The sequence below is a fragment of the Marmota monax genome, unplaced genomic scaffold, assembly GCF_021218885.2.
Source record: "Marmota monax isolate L192 unplaced genomic scaffold, Marmota_monax_Labrador192_F-V1.1 WCK01_AAM20220418_F8-fsc00006, whole genome shotgun sequence".
NCBI classification, from domain to species: Eukaryota; Metazoa; Chordata; class Mammalia; order Rodentia; family Sciuridae; genus Marmota; species Marmota monax.
Window position 1 is genome coordinate 9397966 of NW_026693712.1, and position 23380 is coordinate 9421345.

General features: G+C 49.8%; 2 protein-coding genes across 6 annotated transcripts in view; one reads left to right on the top strand and one right to left on the bottom strand.

Moving 5' to 3' along the window:
• Nucleotides 1–11890, top strand: part of Csf1r (colony stimulating factor 1 receptor) — a 28603-nt gene extending 16713 nt beyond the window's left edge. For both annotated transcript variants that reach the window (XM_046460473.1, XM_046460474.1), the window contains exons 11-21: nucleotides 4040–4166; nucleotides 4288–4392; nucleotides 4801–4911; nucleotides 5819–5981; nucleotides 7979–8070; nucleotides 8177–8274; nucleotides 9214–9336; nucleotides 9418–9529; nucleotides 10162–10261; nucleotides 10796–10904; nucleotides 10999–11890. In XM_046460473.1, coding sequence (XP_046316429.1) covers nucleotides 4040–4166; nucleotides 4288–4392; nucleotides 4801–4911; nucleotides 5819–5981; nucleotides 7979–8070; nucleotides 8177–8274; nucleotides 9214–9336; nucleotides 9418–9529; nucleotides 10162–10261; nucleotides 10796–10904; nucleotides 10999–11136 — 1278 coding nt within the window. In that variant the 3' untranslated portion in view covers nucleotides 11137–11890. The remainder of the gene's footprint in view (nucleotides 1–4039; nucleotides 4167–4287; nucleotides 4393–4800; nucleotides 4912–5818; nucleotides 5982–7978; nucleotides 8071–8176; nucleotides 8275–9213; nucleotides 9337–9417; nucleotides 9530–10161; nucleotides 10262–10795; nucleotides 10905–10998) is intronic.
• A 144-nt stretch (nucleotides 11891–12034) lies between these two features.
• Nucleotides 12035–23380, bottom strand: part of Hmgxb3 (HMG-box containing 3) — a 53896-nt gene continuing 42550 nt past the window's right edge. For all 4 annotated transcript variants that reach the window (XM_046460472.2, XM_046460469.2, XM_046460471.2 and 1 more), the window contains 6 exons: nucleotides 22831–23015; nucleotides 18967–19186; nucleotides 17815–17948; nucleotides 16780–16896; nucleotides 15049–15258; nucleotides 12035–13456 (listed from right to left, as the gene is read on the bottom strand). In XM_046460472.2, the coding sequence (XP_046316428.1) occupies nucleotides 12989–13456; nucleotides 15049–15258; nucleotides 16780–16896; nucleotides 17815–17948; nucleotides 18967–19186; nucleotides 22831–23015 (1334 nt within the window). In that variant the 3' untranslated portion in view covers nucleotides 12035–12988. The remainder of the gene's footprint in view (nucleotides 13457–15048; nucleotides 15259–16779; nucleotides 16897–17814; nucleotides 17949–18966; nucleotides 19187–22830; nucleotides 23016–23380) is intronic.

Below are 23380 nucleotides of genomic sequence, written 5' to 3' on the forward strand. Positions count from 1 at the left end.
TGGATCTTGTGAGAAGGGGACCTGGAGTGGGCAGGATGGGAGGTGTCGGGGATCACAGGGTCAGGCTCCCTGGGCTCATGCCAGCATACAACAGGAGAAGGTGCTCTGAATGCAGCCCCAAGGAAACAGGGCCCAAGATGAACACTCAGGGGTCTGGGCCCACCTCTGACTGTTTTGCCAGGTGACCTTGGCTGACTCACTATCTTCTTTGGCCTCAGTTTCCCCTCCTGTATGAAGAGACTGGTGACCTTTACCAGCTCCTCCTCCTCCAATATTAAGATGTTTCTGGGCTGGGTGCTCTGGTGCACCCCTGTAATCCCAGCGGCTCAGGAGGCTGAGGCAGGAGGATCACAAGTTCAAAGCCAGCCTCAGCAACTTGGCAAGGTCCTATGCAACTCATCAAGACCGTCTCTAATAAAACGTAAAAAAGGGCTAGGGATGTGACTCAGTGGCTAAACACCTCTGGGTTCAATCCCTGGTACAAAAAAAAAAAAAAAAATCTGCATGTCTGCTTTAGTAGTCAGGGACAGGGAGTTAGTGATCCTGGTCTGGCTCTGCTGGTCAGATCATGGGGAGTCTGTGTCTCAAAGTTTCTGTTTCTCCATTTGTGAAGTGGGGTTACAGTGGCGAGATGTCTCAGGGGTTCTCTGGTCTGTACCTGCCACATGGGAGGGACTGGGCAGAGTATGAGGTGCAGACAGTGCTCCAGGGCAGAAGCTCACACCCTGGCCCAGGAGGAAGTCAGCTGGGGAACCCAAGTGAGCTCATGCATCTGGGACTGGACGAGGCCTAAGGCTGGGCTCCTTGGCTAGGCACCCAGAGTGGTGGTTGGGCCCTGTTGCCACCTCCACACTGGACCTTACTCACTCTCGTGGCTGCCGGTTCCCTCTCAGAGCAGCTCCGACTGGTGCAAAGTTCCTCCTTATGTGGAATTGAAAACTCCCTCCCAGTGTCCCAAAGAGCCGCCACCTCCCTGAGAAGGGACTAGTACCTCCCCACTCTACCCCCGCGGCAGCCCTTCTGCCTGCCTGGGCTGAGCTGCCTCCGTTGGCTGTGGTTTAGGGACAGCATATCCTCTCACCCAAGGGGCTGTTTTTGGAACATGTACTCACCGTCACCTCCTTGCTCCCATCTAGAACTTGAACGAGGACCACCAAGGTCAAGAGTAGACCTGCAGCCTCAGGAGGTCCTCCTCCCCACACCCCCTCACACACCCTTAAGCTCCCCCAAGCTGAGGTGCCCATGGGACAAGACTTAGAAGAGTCAAGTCAGTCATCCCTCTGCCTCAGGGTCTGCCATCCAGTCTTCCTGTACCTTACCCTTTGCTAGGTATTCAGCCTGACCTGTCCCTCATGGCCAGGCCTGGCATGAGGAGTAGCCCGGCCTGAAGAAGGGCTGTTTCTGCCTCAGGGCTGAGTCATTGCCTTCTGTCCCCAAAGAAACCTGGGTGTGGTTGCAGGGGAAGAGGAAAGGGCAGGAGTCAGCCAGCAGCAAGAAGAGGACACAGGGAGGGAGCCAAAGAGGGACAGCATGGAAGGCCGCTGGAGAGACTAGGATCCTGGGGCCGGGACTGGGCGTGGGGCCAGGAGGTCCCCCTGAGCTTCCCATGGGAGTTGCTCTGGCCTCCACCTTCCTGAGGCAGGACATCTGCCCACGGCACCCCCCGGGCCTAGATGGTTCCTGAAGTCTCCATGCCCACTTGGACCCCAGAAGGGAAGCCAGGGGTGGTCATGGGGCGCAGGCCCAGGAGCAGATGAGCTATGTACAGCGAGTATCTACCCAGGGCCAGCTCACAGGAGGGGCTCGGGAAGCACCCACTGCCCCATTAGTCCCCTTCCTGGAGATCTGGCCAGGACAACGCCCTGACCTCAAGTCTCACTGGTGGTGAGAGGCTCTTCTGGGCAGAAGCTCTGGAGCCACGTGGGAGCCCATCCAGGGCTGCAGGACAGGACAGGTCCTCCTAGGGATGGCGCCGCGAGTGCCTTGGGAAGGGTCTGTGCTGAGCTGGAGGACGGTAGGGATTCCCGAGGTGGATGCAGAACTCAGCACTGGAGTTAGGATCCAGATGTGAAATTCCACCTCTTCTCCCTTTGACCCTCCTCATCTCACCCCTGCCCAGTGGGGGGCAGGGATGGGCTGACTCAGCCCAGCTGCAGGGGGACACAGGAAGGAGAAGTGGCAAGGAGAAAAAACAGCCGTGGCCACAGGGGCTCCTGGCGATGGAAGTGGCCGGAGAGGTCAGAGTGCCCTCCCCACTCTTGGTATCTTGTCTCTTGGGTTAGGCCCCTACAGGCAGGGCCTGCATCCCCAGAGACTCAGGAAGCTTCTCTCTCTGCCTCATTTCAGACTCTCCTTCCAAGCTATAACATGGATGTTCCCAAGTTTGCCCGTAGCCTACCCTCTTGAATAGAGCCTGGAAGTTCTTCCTTATGACTAACTGCAGTCTTTTTTTTTCCCAACTTACCCACTAGAAGTTGCTCCCTATGGCTATCTAGAGTCTTTTAACCTGGCAAGACTGGCAGCCACCATCTGTTCACACACCCAGCTGGGGTATCTGGGGAAGAATCTACTAAACACGGCCAAGTCGATCCCCAATCCCAAGGCCTGCTGGGAAAGAGAGTTGTGTCCTCAGTGTCCTCCACTGCCCCAGTCCTCCTCAGCACTTCTCCCGGGCAGTCCTTGGCACATTGCCCCTTGCAGCTGCCTGGGGCAGGGAAGGGAGAGGCAGCTGCTTTTCCTCTCCAGATCCCACACCCAGCTCCGTGAGCCAGAAGCTCACCAGGGAACCCCCCCCCCCCCCAGGCTGTATCAGCAGACCTGTGCCAGACCCTGCGGGCTTCTTACTGCATCTGTCATAGCCCTCGAGACCTTCCTGCCTCTTGGACCTCCTCCTCACCTTCCCTCCACACCAGCCACTTCCTTGTCCCTCCAACTTGCCAGGGTCTTTCCCATCTCAAGCCATAGCATTTGTGTGTACTTTGCCTGGAAAACCCTTATGGCTGCCCCTCAGGTGTTCTCCCTGACATTGCTCTCTATACCGTGACCCTGTTCACTTCCTTCACAACACTAACACTATTTGCAGAATTTCCTGCATATACATTGCTTGCATTAAATGCCTCTCTGAGCCACTAAAGTGCAAATAACACCGGAGTCTAGAGTTTGTGTTGTACGATGCTGAATCAGCAGTGCCTGATAGAAGTAGATGCTCAGTAAGATATTTAGATGGGACTATAATTCAGCCTTAAAAAGGAGGGAAGTTCTGACACATGCTAGGACATGGATGAACCTTGAGGATATTATACTTGGTGAAATAAGCCAGCCACAGAAGGAAAATAATGTCTAATCCCACTTAAACGAAGAACCTAGGACAATAAAATTCATACAGACAAAGTAGGATCATGGTTGTCAGTGGTGGGAGGCAGGAGGACAGGGGAGTGGTTCTTCAATAGGTACAAGAGTTTCCGTTTTGCAGGATGAAAAGAGTTCTGGAAATTGGTTGCACAACAGTGTGAATGTACTTAATACCACTGAACCACACACTTAAAAATGGTTGCAATGGTGAATATGATGTTATGTATATTTTACCATAATTAAAAAAAAAAAAAAGGCTGGTGAGTACTCAGTGGAGGAGTGCCCATTTAGCATGCATGTGGCCGTGGGGTCAATCCTCAGCAGAGAAAAAACAAGAAATCTGGGTGAGAGGCTGGGCAAGTGGGTGAATGACCATGGATAGATCTTGAGTTCTACCCTCCCTCCTGGCCCAGGAATCACCAAATTATCAGAGATATCAAGGCCCTTAGAGGTTATCTTGTCCAAGTCCTTTAATATGCAGAAAGGGAAACTGGGGCTTGAAGGCAAGGGAAGGCAGAGTTGAGCGTTGACTGTCCACGAGCTGCCATGACCCCCTCCCATGGCGGGCCCCACCCTGACTTCTCCAGCATAGTGCTTTAGGACCCCCTGTACCCCCTGCTCTTGGGAGGTGAGATCAAGGTCTGTCCCGCCAGCCCCAGTTACCTCATGCCTCCTCTCGCACCTGCAGAAGCCCAAATACCAGGTGCGCTGGAAGATCATCGAGAGCTACGAGGGCAACAGCTACACCTTCATCGACCCCACCCAGCTGCCCTACAATGAGAAGTGGGAGTTCCCAAGAAACAACCTGCAGTTTGGTGAGAGGGGGTCTCAGCACCCCATACCTTCCATTGTGGAAACCCAGGGGCGCTGCAGAAGCCTGTGGGCCCTGAGAGGGAGGCTGGACCCAGGGACCTAAGGAGACTATGTGTACGACAGGTAAGACCCTCGGAGCCGGAGCCTTTGGGAAGGTGGTAGAGGCCACAGCCTTTGGTCTGGGCAAGGAAGATGCTGTCCTGAAGGTGGCTGTGAAGATGCTGAAGTGTGAGTGAGGAGAGGGGAATTGGGGACTGGGCTGGCCCTGTGGTCACACCTGCAACACCTACATTTTCAGCCTATTGGAGTCTGCAGGATAGAGCCCAAAATTGGGGACTGAGAACTTGGCTTTTTATGGACGCTCCAGACAGTGACTCCTGTCTCCGAGGAGCTCTTGGTCAACCTTTGGGTGGGCGGGGACTTCTGAGTAAGCCCAAGGGAGGTTGGGATGCATAGAGGCCAGGACCGTGGCCTGGTCACAGCTTGTATTCCAACCCCCCCAAGAGCAGCTCAGTGACATGCCCATCCCCCTCTTTCTTCCATCTGCATGTCTGCTTTCTTTCTCCCACTTTGACCTCTGATGTGTCTGGGCCTCGGGAAACTCCTGCTTGCTCTGACCTGTGGCCCATCTCCCAGCCACGGCTCATGCAGATGAAAAGGAGGCTCTGATGTCGGAACTGAAGATCATGAGTCACCTGGGCCAGCACGAGAACATAGTGAACCTTCTGGGGGCCTGCACCCATGGAGGTGAGGGGCCTTTGCAAGAATGGGGGCCCATGGTCTTGGGAACTTTCGGGGCATCTGAGGGTCCCAGGGCCACCTAGCTCCATGCTCCCCTTCTCATCTTCTCCAAGTGCCAGTAGGATCCCTGCCTCAGCCTTCCTGAAACCACTAGGCCACAGTCCTAGGTTAGGGAGAAACTACTTAGGGTGACACACCAGCTCTGTGGAGCTGCTCTGTGGCTCCTGGACTTCCTTGAGCACCACAGCCCTAGGGGAGAGGGTGGAAGTACAAACTTTTGGACTCTGTTTCAAGGGCATCTGATTTTGTAGGTCTGGAGTGAAGGCCCCAAATCTACCTTTTAAGAGTTGCTACCCAGTCAGACATGGTGACACACATCTATAATCCCAGAGACTTGAGAGGGTGAGGCAGGAGGATCCCAAGTTGGAGATCAACCCGGGCTTATCAACTTAGCAAGACCCCGTCTCAAAATAAAATAAAAAGGGCTGGGGATGTAGCTCAGTGGTAGAGCACTCCTGGGTTCCATCCCCAGTACCACAACATACACACACACAAAAGATTAGAGCCCCACCCAAGGATGCTTGTACACTCACCCCAGGTACCACAGAGGTGCCCCAGGACTCCAAAACCACTTCCATTGTCTTCACAAAGACAGCTTTGCCCTCTACTGAATGACCATAGAGTTCCTTTGAAGAAAAAGTCCTTGAGCTGAAGTTCTTTTTGAATTCCTCCACATTAGACAGCCAGGGTTACCCTAGGCACAGAAAAACCTGACCACAGAGCCAGGATTAGAACTCAGGGGTGTGGGGTCCCAAGCCAGGGGCCCTGTAGCCCTCAGCCCCCATGCTGCTATTTACTCTGGGGAGCAGAGATACAGGGCGACCCCCTCACCCTGCACCCTTGGCCGCTGCAGGGCCCGTTCTGGTCATCACCGAGTACTGCTGCTATGGCGACCTGCTCAACTTCCTGCGAAGGAAGGCTGAGGCTATGCTGGGACCCATCCTGGATTCAGGTCAGGACCCTGAGGGAGACACTGGCTACAAAAACATTCACCTGGAGAAGAAATATGTCCGCAGGTAGTACCCTGGCAAAGGATGGGAAGTGGACAGGGAGTGGGGGCCGGGGTCTATGTGAAGGGTCAGCTCTGCCTTGGGATTCCTGCACATTCCCATCTGTGCCACCCCAAATTTTAGGGCAACTCTGCTCTTCCACCACATATTCCCATCATTGAGCAAATATTTGAGCACCTACCACCTTCTGGAAATGTGGACGGCAAAGATGGGAGGTCACCAAAGATGGCAGAGAAAAATGTTAAGTCACTGCCAGTGTGTGGAAAGGACCACTGAGGTCCATGTCTGAGCCCTGAGCAGAGATGGGAAGACTTGGGGGATCATTGTCCATTTTGCCCATCACCCCTGTGTCATTCCACTCAGGAGGAGTCAGCCTCAGTCCCCATATCACCACTGACAAGGGTCTGTTAGTTGTAGGGAGAGAGGAGGCCAAAGCAGCAGGACCACAGCCAGGTCCCCGGCTCACCTGGGCCTCCGTGTCCACAGGTTAGCCATCAGAGTCTTTCAGGGTCTTTCTTGCTGTTGTTTTGTGGTGCTGTGATTCCTGGAGGCCACTCAGAGACAGATGGACAGAGCCACATGGGGAACTGGAGAGAGGAAGTGGCGAGTTTCATCCACATGAGTGGGCCGAGGTGGAACCTGGGCTAGAATTCTGCTCTTCTGACTCTGGGTCCAGGTTTCACCGGAGCCATGCTGTTACCCTGAAGCTCTGTCTTGGGAGCTCAGTGGGGCTCCAGAGCCAGGCTGCTGGGGCTAGGAGAAGAGCAAAACAAGAAGGGTGTGTGTTGTGCCCTTATTTAGGTACTAGCTACTGCCAAGCACAGGGAGGCAAAAGGAGAAGGAGATCATCTGTTTTTGCCTAGTCTTCTCAGAAATGAGAGCTAGCATGGTCTGCTTCCTCTTCTGATTCCCCGACACCCCTTCACAGGTGGCACACGCTAGGCCTCTTCAAAAGCCAAACCAAATCCAAATGAGTGTCAAAAGAAAAGTATTGACTTTAACCTTCAAATCTGCAGAGGGAAAGTATTTCCAGAGTGGAGAAATTTCAAGGGCAAATGGCACATGAACCAGTCCTGCCAATGGGATCCAGGCTATGTTAATAAGAAGCATAGTTCTAAAACAAAGGAGAGTGTAGTTTTTGCCATAATCAGGTCATAAATAAAACACTAAGTTCCCTTTCTAGGAACACTGGAGTGTGGGTAGGGTCAGGCTGCCTATCTTCAGTGCAGAAGGACAGGATGTAAGGAGTTCAGAGATCGTGTCTTGTTGGACTTTTAGCAACAGAAGTGGCTGGCCAGTCTGGAATAGCACTTCTCAAACTCAGGCTCCTCTGCTATGGGATTGTTAGAATGTATATCTCAGGCCACCTGCCCATATCTGCTGAGTCAGAATTCTCATTTTAAGAAGCTTCCTCAGATGGTTCATCTGCATGAGTTAGTTTAAGGAGCTCTCCTGTACCTGGAAAGACTGAAAACTGTGAATGTCTTGCCCCTAGAGTTTCTGAGGGTGGTCTGGGCCTGGGGAGAGTTAAAAGCTCCCCAGGTGATTTTAATGTGAAGCCAAGGATGAGGGTATCATCTAGAGAAGAAAGGATTCAAAGAAGTGGCCATAGAATGTGCTCAAATTCCAGCAGGATTGTTATGGGGAACTATGCTCCAACTTCTTGGTGTCCCTTGAGGATAGAGCAAGGATCAGAAAGAGGAAAATCCAAGGAGCATGTTGGCATTAGGTGCAGTGAAGAACTTTCTAAGGCAAAGCCCACATCTATCTATCTAAATATAGAATGGGTTGTAGCTGGCACTGGGGATTGCCAGGCCCAGCTCAATGATCCGCACAGACAGAATGTAGCAGGAGGGCTTCTTATCAGAAAGGGGTGCTCAAGTCGTCCTTGAGGTTCCTTCCCTTGAGTAGCCAGGAATGTTCAAAGGATGGCTGGAGGCCAAGCCTGAGCTAGAAGTGCAGTGATGGGGACTGACCAGCCTTCAACCCTCTCTCTTATGTAGGGACAGTGGCTTCTCCAGTCAGGGTGTGGACACCTATGTGGAGATGAGGCCTGTTTCCACTTCTTCTTCCAATGACTCCTTCTCTGAGCAAGGTGAGGAGGTAACATGGCCAGGGGAGAAAGGAAGGGCTACTGGGGAAGGAACGGGGGATGGGGTAGGGTTGTGGTGAGGCTGCCCTGATGTCTCTTCCCCTCTCAGACTTGAACAAGGAGGACTGCCGGCCTCTGGAGCTCCGGGACCTGCTCCACTTCTCCAGCCAAGTGGCACAGGGCATGGCCTTCCTTGCTTCTAAGAATGTGAGTCAGAACCAGTTGGGCCTGTGGTGGCCCAGGTCCCTTTTGGGGAAGGGGGCAGAACTCCTGAGGGCGGGATGTAGGGGAGGAAAGGAGAGATTGTGAGGGGCAAGGGAGGAGTGGGAGTCCAGGAGAGCAGGAGGGCAGTGGCCCCAAAGGCCTCAGGAGTGAGTGGGAGGAGCTGTGCCCAGGGATGCTCATACTTTAGCAGAATATGGGGTACCCAGCCTGGACAGGCTGTTTCACTCACTCATTTTTACTTAATAGTGTGAAGGAGATAGCATTTATGTCCCCTTACAAAGCACATCATTTCAGGGAAGAAAACAGAACTTTTCTCAGTTATGAGGATGAGATGACATATAGAAGACACTTAGACCAGGAACAGTGCCTAGGAACAGAGCTCATGCCATCATCCTTGGGACAGGATTGGGAGTCAATGGTCTAGTGGCCGGCCCTGCCACTTGCTGTGATTTTGAGCAACTAATTAAATTCTCTGATCTTCAGTGTCTATACCTATAAAAATAGGCACAGTCCCAGGGTAAACTAGGTATTCAAGGGTAAACTAGGAATATGTGCAAATGCTCGCGGAGGACTTGGAACAGTCGGGCCCAGAAGATAGCAACTGCCCTTGCTTGTAATGGGCAGGCTCACTACATCTGGGCCCATGGCCGAGAGCCTAGCTTGAAGACAGCTTCTATGGCTCACAGACAAAGGTGTAGAAGGGCAAGGAAGCAGGTGACAGTGGCTTCTAAACATCAAATTGACCGTATTACATTTTCTCCAGTCCTGGGTCCTGGTATGTTTGGACAGGCATTCAGGGTAGAGGACCAGAACACGTCCACTTCCTCCCAGGGACAGGCCTTGCTCTCCACCCAGGCCTCTGTAACCCCTCACCTTGGGCCGGGTGGAGAGCCGTACTAATCCTGCAGTGCTTTCCCTCAGTGCATCCACCGAGACGTGGCAGCTCGAAACGTGCTATTGACCAATGGGCACGTGGCCAAGATTGGGGACTTTGGGCTGGCCAGGGACATCATGAATGACTCCAACTACATTGTCAAGGGCAACGTGAGTGCTGGGGGAAGGTGTGCCAGGCTGAGGAGGGGGACAGAGTGCCAGAACCCTGAGTAATGGGGACTGTTGTGCCAGGCCCGCCTGCCTGTGAAGTGGATGGCCCCAGAGAGCATTTTCGACTGTGTCTATACAGTTCAGAGTGACGTCTGGTCCTACGGTATCCTCCTCTGGGAGATCTTCTCACTCGGTGAGCCACTGAGCCCACTGTGGGCCTAGGCTGGGGCCCACTCCTCTGTTACCCCCACTTGTACCTCAAGGAATCTAGCCAAGGATGCCTGGTGCCCAGAGCAGAGCAAGGGCTGGGCAAGGACTCTGAAACCCAGGATGGCAGCTTTTGTGTGGGCTTGGCAGACCCTCCCCCTCAGACACCCACACCCTCTGGCCTCTTCCTTCATCTCTGCTCTTGCAGTTGGGGATGCCCAGGTGCTGCATCCCTTTGTGCAAAACCTTGAAGCAGCAGCATTACCTGCTAGCTCCTTGGGACTAGCCACAGGGACTCATGCTGTCCTCAAATACAGTGCTCTACCAACTTGATAACTACCTGGGATTGCCCCTACTTTACTGAAATCCAACCTGTCCACCCAATTCCAAAGCCTGTGCTAAAATTATCCACGTGGTATAGAAAGGCCTGGCAGAGGCTTTCTTTCACCTCCCAAGTATAAGCCAGCTGCTCAGGGCATGGCAGCCAGTCCTGGGTAGGAGCAGCTGCTGCTTTAGAGCCACAGTCCAGGTGGGACCTCTCACATTCTGCCTGAGATGTGAGTGGTGAAGAGAAAGGCAAGCGACAATATGGCCATGGCATGATACTGGCCCTTGCAGGGCTGAACCCCTACCCAGGCATCTTGGTGAACAGCAAGTTCTACAAGCTGGTGAAGGATGGATACCAGATGGCCCAGCCTGCATTTGCCCCGAAGAACATGTACGTGAAGGGGTCCCAGGGAGGGAGGACGACACCTAGGTTTTGGTTGGAAGGGGATGAGAGGGCATGTAGCCCTGGTTTCTGTCCAGAATGCTCTAGGCTTTTCCTCCTCCACAGTGGACTCTGAAACAAGCCCCTCTGAGGGAGTTCAGGGTTTCCTATTAGCATGGGGCTGTTACCGAGAGGACTCTGAACTGGGGCTGGTCCTAACCTCAGATGGTGGGCTTTTAACTCAGACGGTTAGTTACCTTGATCCTAAGGATCCCGATGGCCTCATCTGTCAAAATGGATGTGATGAAAGTACCCATCTTCAAGGGTCACCATGAGGACTGAGAAGGCATGCAAAGGATTTAGCACAGGTTTTACACTGAACTTTGTTTTGCAGTGCTGGAGACTGGACCCAGGGCTTCTCCAGCACTACAGAAAAAAGCTACACCTCAGCTCCTAACACACTTTTGACTAGTTCTCGGGACTTCTGGGTATATAATGGTTCCCAGGGTGACTGGGAGCTTCATGTGGGCAACCTGTCTCCAGATACAGCATAATGCAGGCCTGCTGGGACCTGGAGCCCACTCGCAGACCCACCTTCCAGCAGATTTGCTCCCTCCTCCAAGAACAGGCCCAAGTGGACAGGAGAGAGCAGGTGAGTGGGGAAGTGCTCAGGGTGTTGGTGGTTGGCTAGCAAAGACTGGGCCTGATGAAGCCAATCTGATTGTCTCCGGCGTCTCCACTCTCAGGATTATGCCAACCTGCCAAGCAGCAGCAGCAGCAGCAGTGAGCCAGAGGAGGAGAGCTCTAGCGAGCACTTGGCCTGCTGTGAGTCAGGAGAGAGCACCCAGCCTCTGCTGCAGCCCAATAACTACCAGTTCTGCTGAGGCAGCCGACTGAGCCCTGCCTCTCCTCTTCTCCAGGACAGGGTGATGTGGGGAGAATGTACACACTCTACCCACGATCACTTCACTCAACAGCTCGGCCCAGCTCTGAAACTTGGGGATGTGAGGGATCCTGAGGACTGAGGACCCCACTCTAGAGCCTGGGCTACCACTGCCAGGAAGGGGCTGGGGCTGAACCCTGCCCCTCACCCACCAGCTACCGTTCTCACATTGTTGGCCTCACATTTGCTATGCCAACTAGTGGAATCCCAGCTCCTTCTCTTAATCTGTTCCCATCTCTAAGAACCGCTCTACTTGCCTGACCTCCTAATCTCTATGGAAATGAACTGATTTTGTGTCTATGAAGTCCTTAGGAATTACCCTGATATTGAAGAAATAAGGCTCCCCGGGGTTAGGCAGCCCTGCAAGTGGCAGGACAGCTCTGACCATGTGGAGCAGGAGTGGAAGGTGCTTGCAGACCGCAGAGCGGCTCCTTTGCAACAGTGTGACCAGGCCTTCTATCCCGCGCAGCCTTCTCACTCCACAGTGCGCCCCACCCTGGATCTGGTACTGCTACAATGAGCCAAGTGGCAGCTATATGAGGGGTGTTTTGCCCATCGCGGGCTGGAAGGCAGGGGACCTTTGCGTGTGGCAGGCCGCACCAAGCAAGAAGCATGCACTCCCCAAGCTGACTCACCATAACTAACAATCATACTGTGGACATCCCTGTCAACATTAAACTAACAGCATTAACACAGCTGGTCTCTGGTTCTTTGCGCCACCCAAGTGCCTGCAAATTCCCTGGGCCCTCCTTCTATCCCTTGTTCACATGAAGTGATAAGCTTAACACCTCATGAACTCCACCACAATGTACCACACACAATGACCATAGAACTGGCTCTTGCGTCATCAAAACCAGATAATTTAATAAACTTTATTCTTGTTGGGGAAGAGAGGGGGGAAAAGCCACCTACTCCACTCCTCTCAATAAATTAAGTACTTGGCCAATTCTCGGGCCCTAAGCAAACTGTGGGCACTTGAGCCAGTCCCGCTGTTTCCATATGGCCCAGTCTGCTTCCCCTTCACAGAAGGGAGTTTTCCTACTGCTGCCAGGTTATGTCACAACCATGGGCCACATCCCCTATGTGGTGTGGGTTCCAGGGCCCAGAGAGGATGTAGGGTGCAGCAGCAGTGGCCAGGGAAAGCAGGAAGGGGACTCTGTTCCCCAAAACTCAGGGCAGAGAACAGTCCTGGAAGAGAGCTGTGGCTGACTGTCCCTCCCTCCCCAGCTTCCCCCAGAGGTGGGTACAGGAAGAGTCAGAGAAAAATGCATCCCTCCTTTGGGGAGAATCAAGAACCCTAGTGTGAATGAGGGCACCAAGGCCCCTAGTCAAGGCAATAGGCTAAGGAGCTCATGTGGCCAGAGGACTAGAACCAGGGCTCATCCCAGGGGAGATGGGGGTGGGGGAAGATACCTCAGCAGCTGCCCCACCTAGTGCAAGGGCTCCTGCCTCAGCCCACCCAGGCTTCTACCCCAACCAGCAGCAAGCCCCAGGAAGCCACTGCGAGCCTATCCCTCAGCCCCACTCCTTCAGCTTAAACACACCATGTCCCCCAAGCTCTCTCAGGGCCAATGAGAGGTTTCTTGGCAACTCTCTTCAGCCCAAAAGGATTAAGAAGCAAGAACCCTGGGCCCCACCATGCTCAGGAGATGGAAGCTCTTTGGTCAGTCCCAGCAGTCAGAGGCCCTTCCCACAAGTGACTGCTTCTACAGGTCCCCTGGAGAGATCTGCATTGGGCAAGGGCCGTACTATGGCTTGAGAGAGATGGTGCAATCCCTGTACAGCAGCCTGGCTTATTCTGCCACTGCGGCCACCTCTTCTTCCTCACCCTCCTCCTCTGTCTCTGTCTTGATCTGAGCAACCCCAAGGCGGTAGAGGGTGTCTCGAATGACCACCTCGCCAGGCTGACAGCTCTGCACAATGTCATGGATCTGCCGGTTGACAATGTCACGGCTGGTGAGGAAGTCCATGAGGCGGTTGTAGAGGTAATAGTGGGTGGCATTGTCAAAGGCAATGGGCCGCTGGCGGATATTGTTCGGTTTGCTGTTCACGATGGAGGCCAGGACGTTTGCGTAGGGTGCCAACTCAGGGCACAGGGACAAGGAGTGGTGCCCAGAGCTGGGGTCACCAGGACTGGGCTGTGTGCCTGCATGGACGATGCGCCGCGTGGCAGTCTTAGTCACTGGGTGCTGGACGGAGTGCTCAGCCTCTGTCATATCCACAGAATAATGCTGGTCCAAGAGCTCAGGGCAGGACACACTCTGGAAGAGATGAGAAGTCACTTAGTCATGAGGGAATGCAATGACTAAGGGAGAACCTGTGTGGGAGGTGAGAGCAGACTGTGAGGCTGGCTAGTCCTGGTTAAATCCCAGCATCACTGCTCACTCCTTCTCCTGGGCCAGCTTGCTCCCTTCTCCCTCTGTGTCCCCATTTCCTCAGGTGAGATTGGGGATAGGACCCTCCACAATAGATACTGGAATGCTTGAGCTGCTCTTTTCACTGTGCCTACTTAATTCAGGCTGCAGGGAGTTGGAGACACTGGCTCTGAGGGAGACTAAGATACCTTTCTGGAGTCCCCTATACAAATTTTTAGAGCTTAGGAGCCCCAGGGAGTGATGACAATGTCAACTCCAATGCAAAGCCAGAGGCTTTCGCCTCTCATAATGCACTCTGGCAGGGACAATCATCTCTCACTATTTTTTCTTCTTCCTGGTACCTCCTAATATCTCTTCCAGCAAAGGCCAAAGGAGGGCCTTGGAAGGTGTGTGCCTCTGGTAAGAACTACTGCCTGGTATGATATACCAAGACACAGAGATAAGCACTCTGCCACTGATCTATTATGTGGTCCTGGTTAAGTCCATTGTCTCCTCCAGGTCTTAATTTCCCCCTTTAAAAGGAGAGGGTCAGGTCAGATTGGTACTGGGGGACTGAACCCAAGGCCTCACTGTGGCTACACCCCAATCCTCCTCTTTTTTTAAATTACAAAGAATAGTGGTTTATTTAGCTCATCATTCTGTAGGCAAAATCACTGTTTTCTAAAATCGCTGTGTCTTTATGTCACAAAAGGTGTACCATGGGCCCATACCAGCCTGCACGGGACCCAGGCTCACAGTAGGCCTGGTCCACCCCTCCCCTGGCAGGGCAGACACCCGCTAGAGCCTAGCCTCTGGCGCAGGACCACCCCTTCCCACCAGCAGACTACCACGGGAAGTCAAGCCAGCCACCCAGATCTACCCATGCCAACTTGCGCAGGACCCAGACCCAGGATGCAGTAGCATTCATTGAGGGACACCAGCAGCGTCTGGAAGCCCAACATCAAGGTGAGGTACAGACAATCTGCACAGGTACTACTAGAATATAGGGAAGAAACTGTAATATCTCAGATCCACACTGTAAGAAAGGAAGACACTTAGACAACATGAAAAAACAAGGGAGGAAAGTGCCCCAAACAAACCAGGACACTATAATAATAGAACCCATGATGAAAAGGCATACCATGTAGTGTACTCATGGACAAATCTAAGATACAGAATGAAACAACGTGCCCCAGGGCTGGTCAGTATGCACAATGACTCAAAGATGCCAATTCTCTATCTTATCTGGAAGGCAACTTCTTTTAACACAAGATACCCATGTATGAGATACCTCAGATGCAATACATGACATTCCATGGCCTCACACACACAGGTTAATAAAATTTTGTGCAATCAATGCTGGTTCCCACGTATGAAGACAAAACATTTGTGAAGAAAAATGATAAAAGCGATGGCTCCCAGATGGGACCCCTGAAGAACTGGGGGCTGAGACAAGGTCAGCCTGAAGGATTTTTCTAGTTCCGCGCAAAGTGACTCACCACAGGTGGCTCTGTGGGGCTAGAGAAACAGCCCTGGTTCTTCCCCCACATCTGGCTGGTCAGCTCTGGGTAGCAGAGGTCAGCACACAGGGCCACTGGTGTGGCCATATCTACCACATAGATAGGTGGCCAGTGGCGGGAAGAGGCAAGCAGATCCACGTGGTCACGAGCACTCTCACCTCGAACAAGATACTTGGAGCCGCAGACCACCTGTAGGGAGATGGAGGGCCCAGCCAGGATTAAGGAACCAATTTGCAGGCAATCTGAAAAGGATCCTCACTCACCTCTTCCCAGGAAGATTTCATGACTAAAGACTAAAGTCAGAGTCATTCAGTGGGATCCATGACATTCTGCTCTCCTCCTATTTCCATTCCTGAATGAATTCACCAGCTCATCCTCTCTTGAGAGAAGAATTAGGACATTCTACCCTCCATTTAGGCGGAAAGGTGCTTCAGGACATTTCCTCCAAACCCCATTTCCTCCACATCACCCCATCAAGCGTCATCTAGTGGTTCCCAATACTAGCTACACAGCACCCATAGCTGAGAGCTGGTAAAGATGGAGATTCTTGGGCCCTAGCCCAAACCTAAGAAATTAGAATCTCTTGAGTCTAAAGTATTTGTATTTTGAGCAAGACCTCCCACCCCTAAAACCCAATGTGCTGTGCAGGTAGGACGTCTAGTGGAGTCTAGTGAACACCTCCACACCACCATTCCACTGTGGGACAGTTCTGGGTATACTGGAGAGTTCTGCCTTCACATCCAACCAATTGTTGCTTCCAAGTGATATGCTTCCCCTGACAATCCGCCACAGTCCTTCTGCTGACAGGTGCTTTTCATGAGATGACCCCAGGCTCTGATCTGCTAAGGAGGGGTCGGGAGCGTATCAAGCATCTCCCTCAAGATACAGCTTCTATTCAAGTAGCTGAGAACCTTATTCTCTTTTTAGAGCCAGATCATCCTGCTGACCCCAACATCTCAGTGAACTGAGGCTCTGCTGAAACATGCCTCAACCACCATATTCAGTACTTGGCTCTTGGTTTTGGTATCCTCTGGGGCTATATTCAGGTATACAACTTGTCCCAGAGATACCCTGGTGCCTACCTTGTCCACCCTTTTAAAACATAGATATGGAGTTATATCTTCCCCAAACCAAAATCAGACCATGTCACCACTGCCATTTTCCACTCAACACCAGTCAAAAGGTCCCCCATGACTCAGAATAAAAATCCCAATAGTTACTCTGGCCTCTAAAGCTCTGTGATATCTGGCCTCTAATGGTCCCTTTGCTGGGAAACACTTCTTCCTCTTGCTTGACACTGGGATTCTTCCCTATCCTTTAAGGTCTCAGCCTTCTCTGGCTGTCTTGTAGGTAGAAGGTCTGTTCCGTTGTATCTCTGGCCCATATTTTGTTTCTTTAGAGCTATCATCATAAGCTGTGGTGACTTTACTCCCCCCCCCCCCAAATGAGGTCAACTAGAAAGGAATAACATCTTGTTATTACCCCTCTACCCTTAATAGGTGACTCAGGGTCCAGCACATCGTAGGGTGCTTAATAAACACACACTGAGGTGACCCAAGCTCCATTACCAGCCCACAGGATGGCACCAGCTACTCCACAGGCTGCAGGGTGACTAAAGTCCCACCCCCAAAGAATGAGTTGGCTCCAATTCTGTGTGGGCAGTTCACAATTAGTTAGTTCACCCCAAGTTGCTCTTTGTTATCTTCTTACCTGATGGGGGCACACTTTATAGATCTTACCCCCAGTGAGATGAGGTGGGGGCTGTCTAGCTCTGGCTCCATTCTGTACAGATTCATAGAGGGCCAATAAGGAGAAGCAGAGTTGGTCCTGGAGAAGGAAGACAAAATAAAAATGCAGGAGTGAATGCTAAAGGACCAGTCCTGGTGCTCAGCACCAAATGCCTACTCCATACCAAAAGCAAAAGGATCAACTGCCTGGCCAGAGAGGGCCTTGGAGCCCCACCCAGCCCAACCTCTTCCAGTCAGGCAACAGGAGGCTCAAAAGAATGGGTCACAAACAAAGCCAGCAAGACTGACAGACTCTGGGGCCTAGGTTTTTCTGCTTTTTAAAGGTCAGAGAAACCTTCAATGAGGAGCTAACACATGAATCTGAATTTGAAGGAAAAATAACATTTTTAACACTACAGAAATATGAAGGAAAGTAAATGGGTTGATATAACCCATACATACATGTGTATGTAATAGCATCCACTTTCTAAGAGTTTGAAAACCAGACACTATGTAATGTGCATTTCTTATAACAACTTCATGAGGCCGGTATTTTAGTTATTTCAATTTTATGAGTGATAAAAATGACGTTTAAAATATAAGACAACTTATCCAAGGTCACACACAGTAATTAGAGTCAGGATTCTTGATCCCAGAGTCTTACTACTTACTTACTGATGCTTACTACACCTGCAGCAACAAGAAAAGTAGCAACTGTCATTTTAAAAATGGTATCTCTACACTATGCTGATGAAATTGGCTAATGAAGGATACTGCACAGCAGCCTTACAAAAAACTCCTGGGCCCACAACTTTCAACAGATGGAAACCTACTGGAGGTCAACACCTTACATGAAGTCACGATCTGGCTGCTGCTATCTCCCAGGTTCCCTGACTACCAGCAAGCACCCTCTGCCCAACACAGGTGCCTACTAACAAATGTTCATATGCTTCTTAGAAACACAAACCAACCAGTCTATTCCCAAAGCCTTGAGTCCACCACTGCCCCAGACACTCACTCTGGTGTCTTCTGCTCCGAAGGGGATTCCACATTGACCCAGCAGGTACCGCAGCTCCTCCTCACTGTAGGAGCCAATCTCCTCAATCTTGCAGGTGCCCTCCTGGAGCAACCTCACCAAGGCACTGCCATTGCCTGCAAGAGACAACAGTGCTAATGGGAGACAGTGCCACCAGCAGAGGTCATGGGCAGTCCCTACCCCCATGCTTAAGGATGAGATCCTTCTGTTTTTTAGAACCAAGAGGACAGATACTTACTACACCTACAGCAATGAGAAGTAGTAGCTGTCTCTTTAAAAATGCTCTCTATATACTATGCTCCAACTGCCTTATCAAGGAAACTGTGCAGTAGTCTTACAAAAAATTCCTGGGTCTTGAAGCAGCAACTATTAGACAGAACTTCAATAACTAATGTTTGGAAACAATGTTTGAGAACCAGTAGATCACAGTATCTTAAGGAAATCAACCCAATAGGCCATATCCAGAATTTTAAACATAAAATAAAAAACAAAGCATATTGCACTTGGTAAAGAAAGGTACTGTTTTGTGAAAGTTTTGTTTCAGTTATATATATATACACATATGCATATATGTGGATATCATTTCATGTCATGATGCAAAACACTTCTGACTATGAGCTGCAGTTAAAAGCTCAAGACCATGAACTTGCCAGAGGTCACAGAGCTGCTAAATGGGATAATAAGGAATCAAACTCACGTTGTCAGAAAATTATGCTCTGTATAGTTAGTCGAGGGCTCTTCAAACCATCTGCAAAAACACCTGAAAAATGAGTTTTGAAGGCAGATTCCATGGCCTCCCCTACACTTTCTCAATGAAAATCTTTGGGACTGGAGATTTATCATCAGTTTTTTTCTTTTTTTTGGTAAGATTTCCACTACTTAGTGCAGTACACCCTAGAGGGCTGACAGGGAGCTGTGTGTGTTCTATGGCATAGTCTGATAACTCTTCAAAACTCTCAAACATGACTTTAAACTCTAGGGGCTTTTTGTCATGGGCTATCACCTTTCTAGAAGGAGTCCTCTAGGTGGGCCTGGCTTTCTCTCTACCACTATGCTGTCTTGCCACAGACAATGTCTTGGACTCTGAGTGAGTCATTCATTCCCTGACCCCTGTCAGCCACCAGGTAGCCTTACCAGGTACTGGCTGCACATCCAGGCTTTTGTCTTTCTCAGTGTTGACGACCACAGCTCCTCTCATGAGTGGTGGGAAGAAAGGGGCAATAACAGAGGCATCGAACTTGGTGATAGGGATGCTGGCAGGGAACGCCACCTGCTCAATCACCTCTGTCTCCATTGTGGCCCAGAAGTCCTCCACATTCACCTCACTGGAGGCCAAGAATTCAGGCCAGGTGAACTAAAGGGCCAAGATAAAATAAAAAAGCAAGCTGTAGGAGCCACAGAATTTTAGTAACACAACAGTCTTCTCCCTTTTGTTATGTACACGGGAAACCAAGGCTCAGTGAAGGATGGGGTCTGACAGCCATGCACTGTGGGCCTACTTCTGAATTTGAACTTGACAATTCAGTACCCAATTGCGTTTTCTTTCTTCCATGCCATAGTACTCTTCCAGACTGAAACAGTCCCCAAGTCCCTTTGTTTCTATTCTTTTATTCATGTCATTTACAGTCTGCAAGGGAAGGGGAGCTACTGTTTAAGTGCCTATAATACCAGACATTTTTTTAGTTAAGTCCTAATAAATGAGTCTGGGGGAATCTATGAGGTGAGATACTAGAGCTAGGGATGAAACAAGAATGTGAATGTATGTTTTATTCTAAAACACAACCCTCAATCCCAATACCTGGATGCAAGAATAATTAGAACACTATTTAATTAAATTCTACTGGTCAAAGCCCTGTGGATTCCTCCCCTCCTTCAGAAGGCTCTCCCAGGCTCCTTGTGTAGTACACAGCTATTTCCTCTTCTAGGCAGCATTACTCATCTATTATAGGCATCTAGCATCTGCATGTGTGAGGCCGTGGGTTCAATCCCCAGCACTGACCATGAAAAGCAAATAAATACCTGGGTCTTAATCTGTATGAACTCTACCCCTTGTTTTGCATTTGAAAAAATTCCCCTAGGTGAGTGGTCTGGACTAGCAGCATGAGCATCACCTGCAAACTCGTTAGAAGTCTTTGCCCTTACTCCAGACCTACTGAATCATAAACCCTGTGGGAGGGGTCCAGCAAGCCCTCCACACTGAAAAGTTTAAGAATCACTGTGCTAAAATCTGGGAGACTGCTCTACAACAAAGGCATCTCCCCCATTTTATTCCTCTTTGTTCACCACTTCACAGGATGCTTAGTGCAAGCTGTGAGTAAAGGGCAAACTTGTGTACCACCACCATTTCACACCTGCCTAGGAAGGGAGCCAAATGAGCCCACCCTCTCCACAAGCAGCTAGGGACATGAAATACCAACTGAGTATACCAACTGGAATGGCTATTATCATTAGTCCCTGAAGCAGTCTCCTCAGTGACTAACTGCATTGTTAATTTTCCTTCAATAACTTCCTGTTTTATCTCATAGACTTCATAACATCTCCCCCCTCCAAGTCACACCACTGTTCACATGCAAAAGAAGCAGAATAAAGTCCTGGTTTTCGAGAAAGAAGTAACTGATACCAGAGAAGGGAAGAGACGCTACAAACTGAGAGGGAAGGAATACTACTCCATGCCGAGATGGAGGAGCCCTGATTGGGACAGGGGAGGTGCCAGGTATGACTAGGAGATGTGCAGGCTTTGCAAAGAGGAAGGCCTCTATCTATTTTGGAAACAAAAGTCCCGTGATGGTCAGATGAAATGAGAAACACCAGAGCTCCAAAACCCTACTTGGTGATCCCAGCAGTGCTTAAACAGCACAGGCTCGAGTCAGCAGGCCAGATCCAAGTGCACATCTCAGACCCATACTACCAGGCTGAGTGGGCTTAGGCCAATCCCCATGGGCTTCAGTGCCTGTATCTATAAAATTCTCATAGAGTTGTAAGAATTAAGTCATTCAGTAAAGCACTTAGCAAATATTAGACTTAGGCATATTTAATAAAATGCTTAATAATTCTTAGTGGCATTATTATTACTATTACCATTAGAAAGCCAATTTGAATGAGAGGGGAAACAGCCATTTGGTGAGAAAATGCACAAAAGCAATGGTTCACATAAAGTTTTTTATCTAGTTCATTTTATCTACAAGGAACACCTAAAAAGCTACAGGAAGGCTGGGGATACAACTCAGTGGTAGAGCACTGCCTGGCATGCCAAAGGCCCTAGTTTCCGCCCTAGGTTCCATCCTCGGCATAAACAGACAGACAGACAGATAGATAGATAGGCTTCAGGAGGTATTATGCTTGTTTTGACACACATATCATGTTATGCATACCATCCTTCAATTAGAAATTAGCATTTGATCAGTATATGTGCTTTGTTTTTCTAATTAGGAGGAAAGAGATAGGAAAATGCATGAAAGTTCCTAATATGCTTAGCTGGCCTTGACAAAAGATACCAAACTGTTCTGCAGAGCTCCTGAATCTTCCCTGGAAGTAAACACATGAGTTGCAGGTCTGGTGCCTAATCTCCTCCCAGTCCTCTAGTTCACTATGACAGAAGTCAGAGGTAGAAACCTCGAACCTCAGCTCAACTATTAGCATATCCAAGAGGCACTCCATGCCTAACTTCTCCATGTGATTTATTACAGGAAAGCATCATCTATGGGATTTTTAAAAATTCTGTACAAGCTTTTCTTATTCTTTTTAATTTGCTAAGACTTTGTCATAAAAGGGTGTTGAATCATACTGAAAGCTTTTAAAATACCCAACTACTTATGCATGAGTTTTCTCCTTTAATATGCTAAATAGTGAATTGCATTGATATATTTTCTAATGATAAAACAATCTTGCCTTCTGGTGATAAACTTGGTCATGATGCATTACTTGATACATTATTAGATATGATTGCTATATTTTATTCAGGACTTTGACATCCGTATTCATGACTACAATCAGTCCCAGTTTCTTCTTTTTATTAAATTAAATAGTAATATTGTCTTACACAATAAATTGGGGAAACATTATCTGCTTTTGCTGTATTCTTCTCCTATGATTGGAGTAATACATTTCTTGGATATTTGTTACAATGAGTCCATAATAACATCCGAATTTGGCGTTAATTTTTTGGGGAAATTTTCAGTTTAGAACCCACATCAGCTTAGGTTGTTCTTTTTCTCCAATATCTTTGACCATTTCACTGTGGAAATCCTTACTTAACGAGACCCTAGGTAGGGCCCTGCTTCCTGAAGCCTCTGAACCTCATTCATTCTTACACTCCCTCTACCACTCACTCTGGCCACAACAGCCTTGTTGCTCCTCAACTGTGCCCAGCAGAGCACGATTCAGAGCCTGTTCTTGCTGCTCCTCTGTCTGGAATGTTTTTTCCCAAAGGTACATGGTTTCAGATCTCTACTCAAAAGCCATCGTCTCAGAGATATTCCCAACTATTTAAAACACAACAAAAAAATGCCCTTTTCCACCCTTTCCTTCCCCTTGCTCTGCTTTACTGTGTTCCACAGCACCCATCACTATCTGACAAATATTAATTTCCTATCCATCTCCCCAAAATCAGAATGTGAGATCCATGAGAAAAGAAACTTTGCATCTTTTACTACTATTTTTCAAGGGTCTAAACAGTATATCTAAGGGTTGGGGTTGTAGCTCAATGGTAGAACGTGTACTTAGCATGCATGAGGCCCTGGGTCCAATCCCCAGCACCAAAAAATAAATAACTAAAAGGTTTAAAAAGGGCCTCTAGTTACATGTATACATGAGTTAACAAATGCCTATTTCCTTCTGGCTTTCCTCAGATGAAACCCTGGGCTGTGCAAGGAAAAAAGACACTGGCTTCCCCTAGACAGGACTGGAGCCATCTATCCCTGGGGACATCATGCTGGAAGGTGGCTGCCAAAGTGGGAGGACAGTTCTTAGGGTCACCCATGGTGACTGAGAGACACTTACCTCCACACTCTTCAGGGCCAGCACATTCTCTTCACTCCTCTGAGCCATTTCCACTTTGGGGGCCACGCCACAGATACCACAGATCATATCGTTGTAGTCTCGCACAGTGAGGCACTCGAAAGCCCAATAACCATTGCACAGCAACTCCTGCAGCTGGCTCATTTCCTCTGAGGTCAGAGTCTTCTCTGGAAGGACAGCAAGAACACTCAGAAGTTCAAAGAAGACCTGAAGGCACTAGAGATTAGCAGTGCCCAGCAAGAACAGAAACCTATAACACTGATTCTCCCCTAGAAACACCCAAGCATACTAATGATTTGGAAGGTAGACACTTGGCCTTCCAGTGCTCAGAGGCAACCTAAGGGACTATTCCAATTGAAATGGCAGTTGCCTTGTATGAGGCATCTCCTAGGTACGAGATGCTGTTCTGAAGGCCTTGAAAATGATACCTAATTTAATTCTCACATGAGTTTAATTCTCTATAAACCAGGAGCTATTATTATCCTCATTTAATCACAGAAGAAACAGAAGCACAGAATAACTTGTGCAAAAC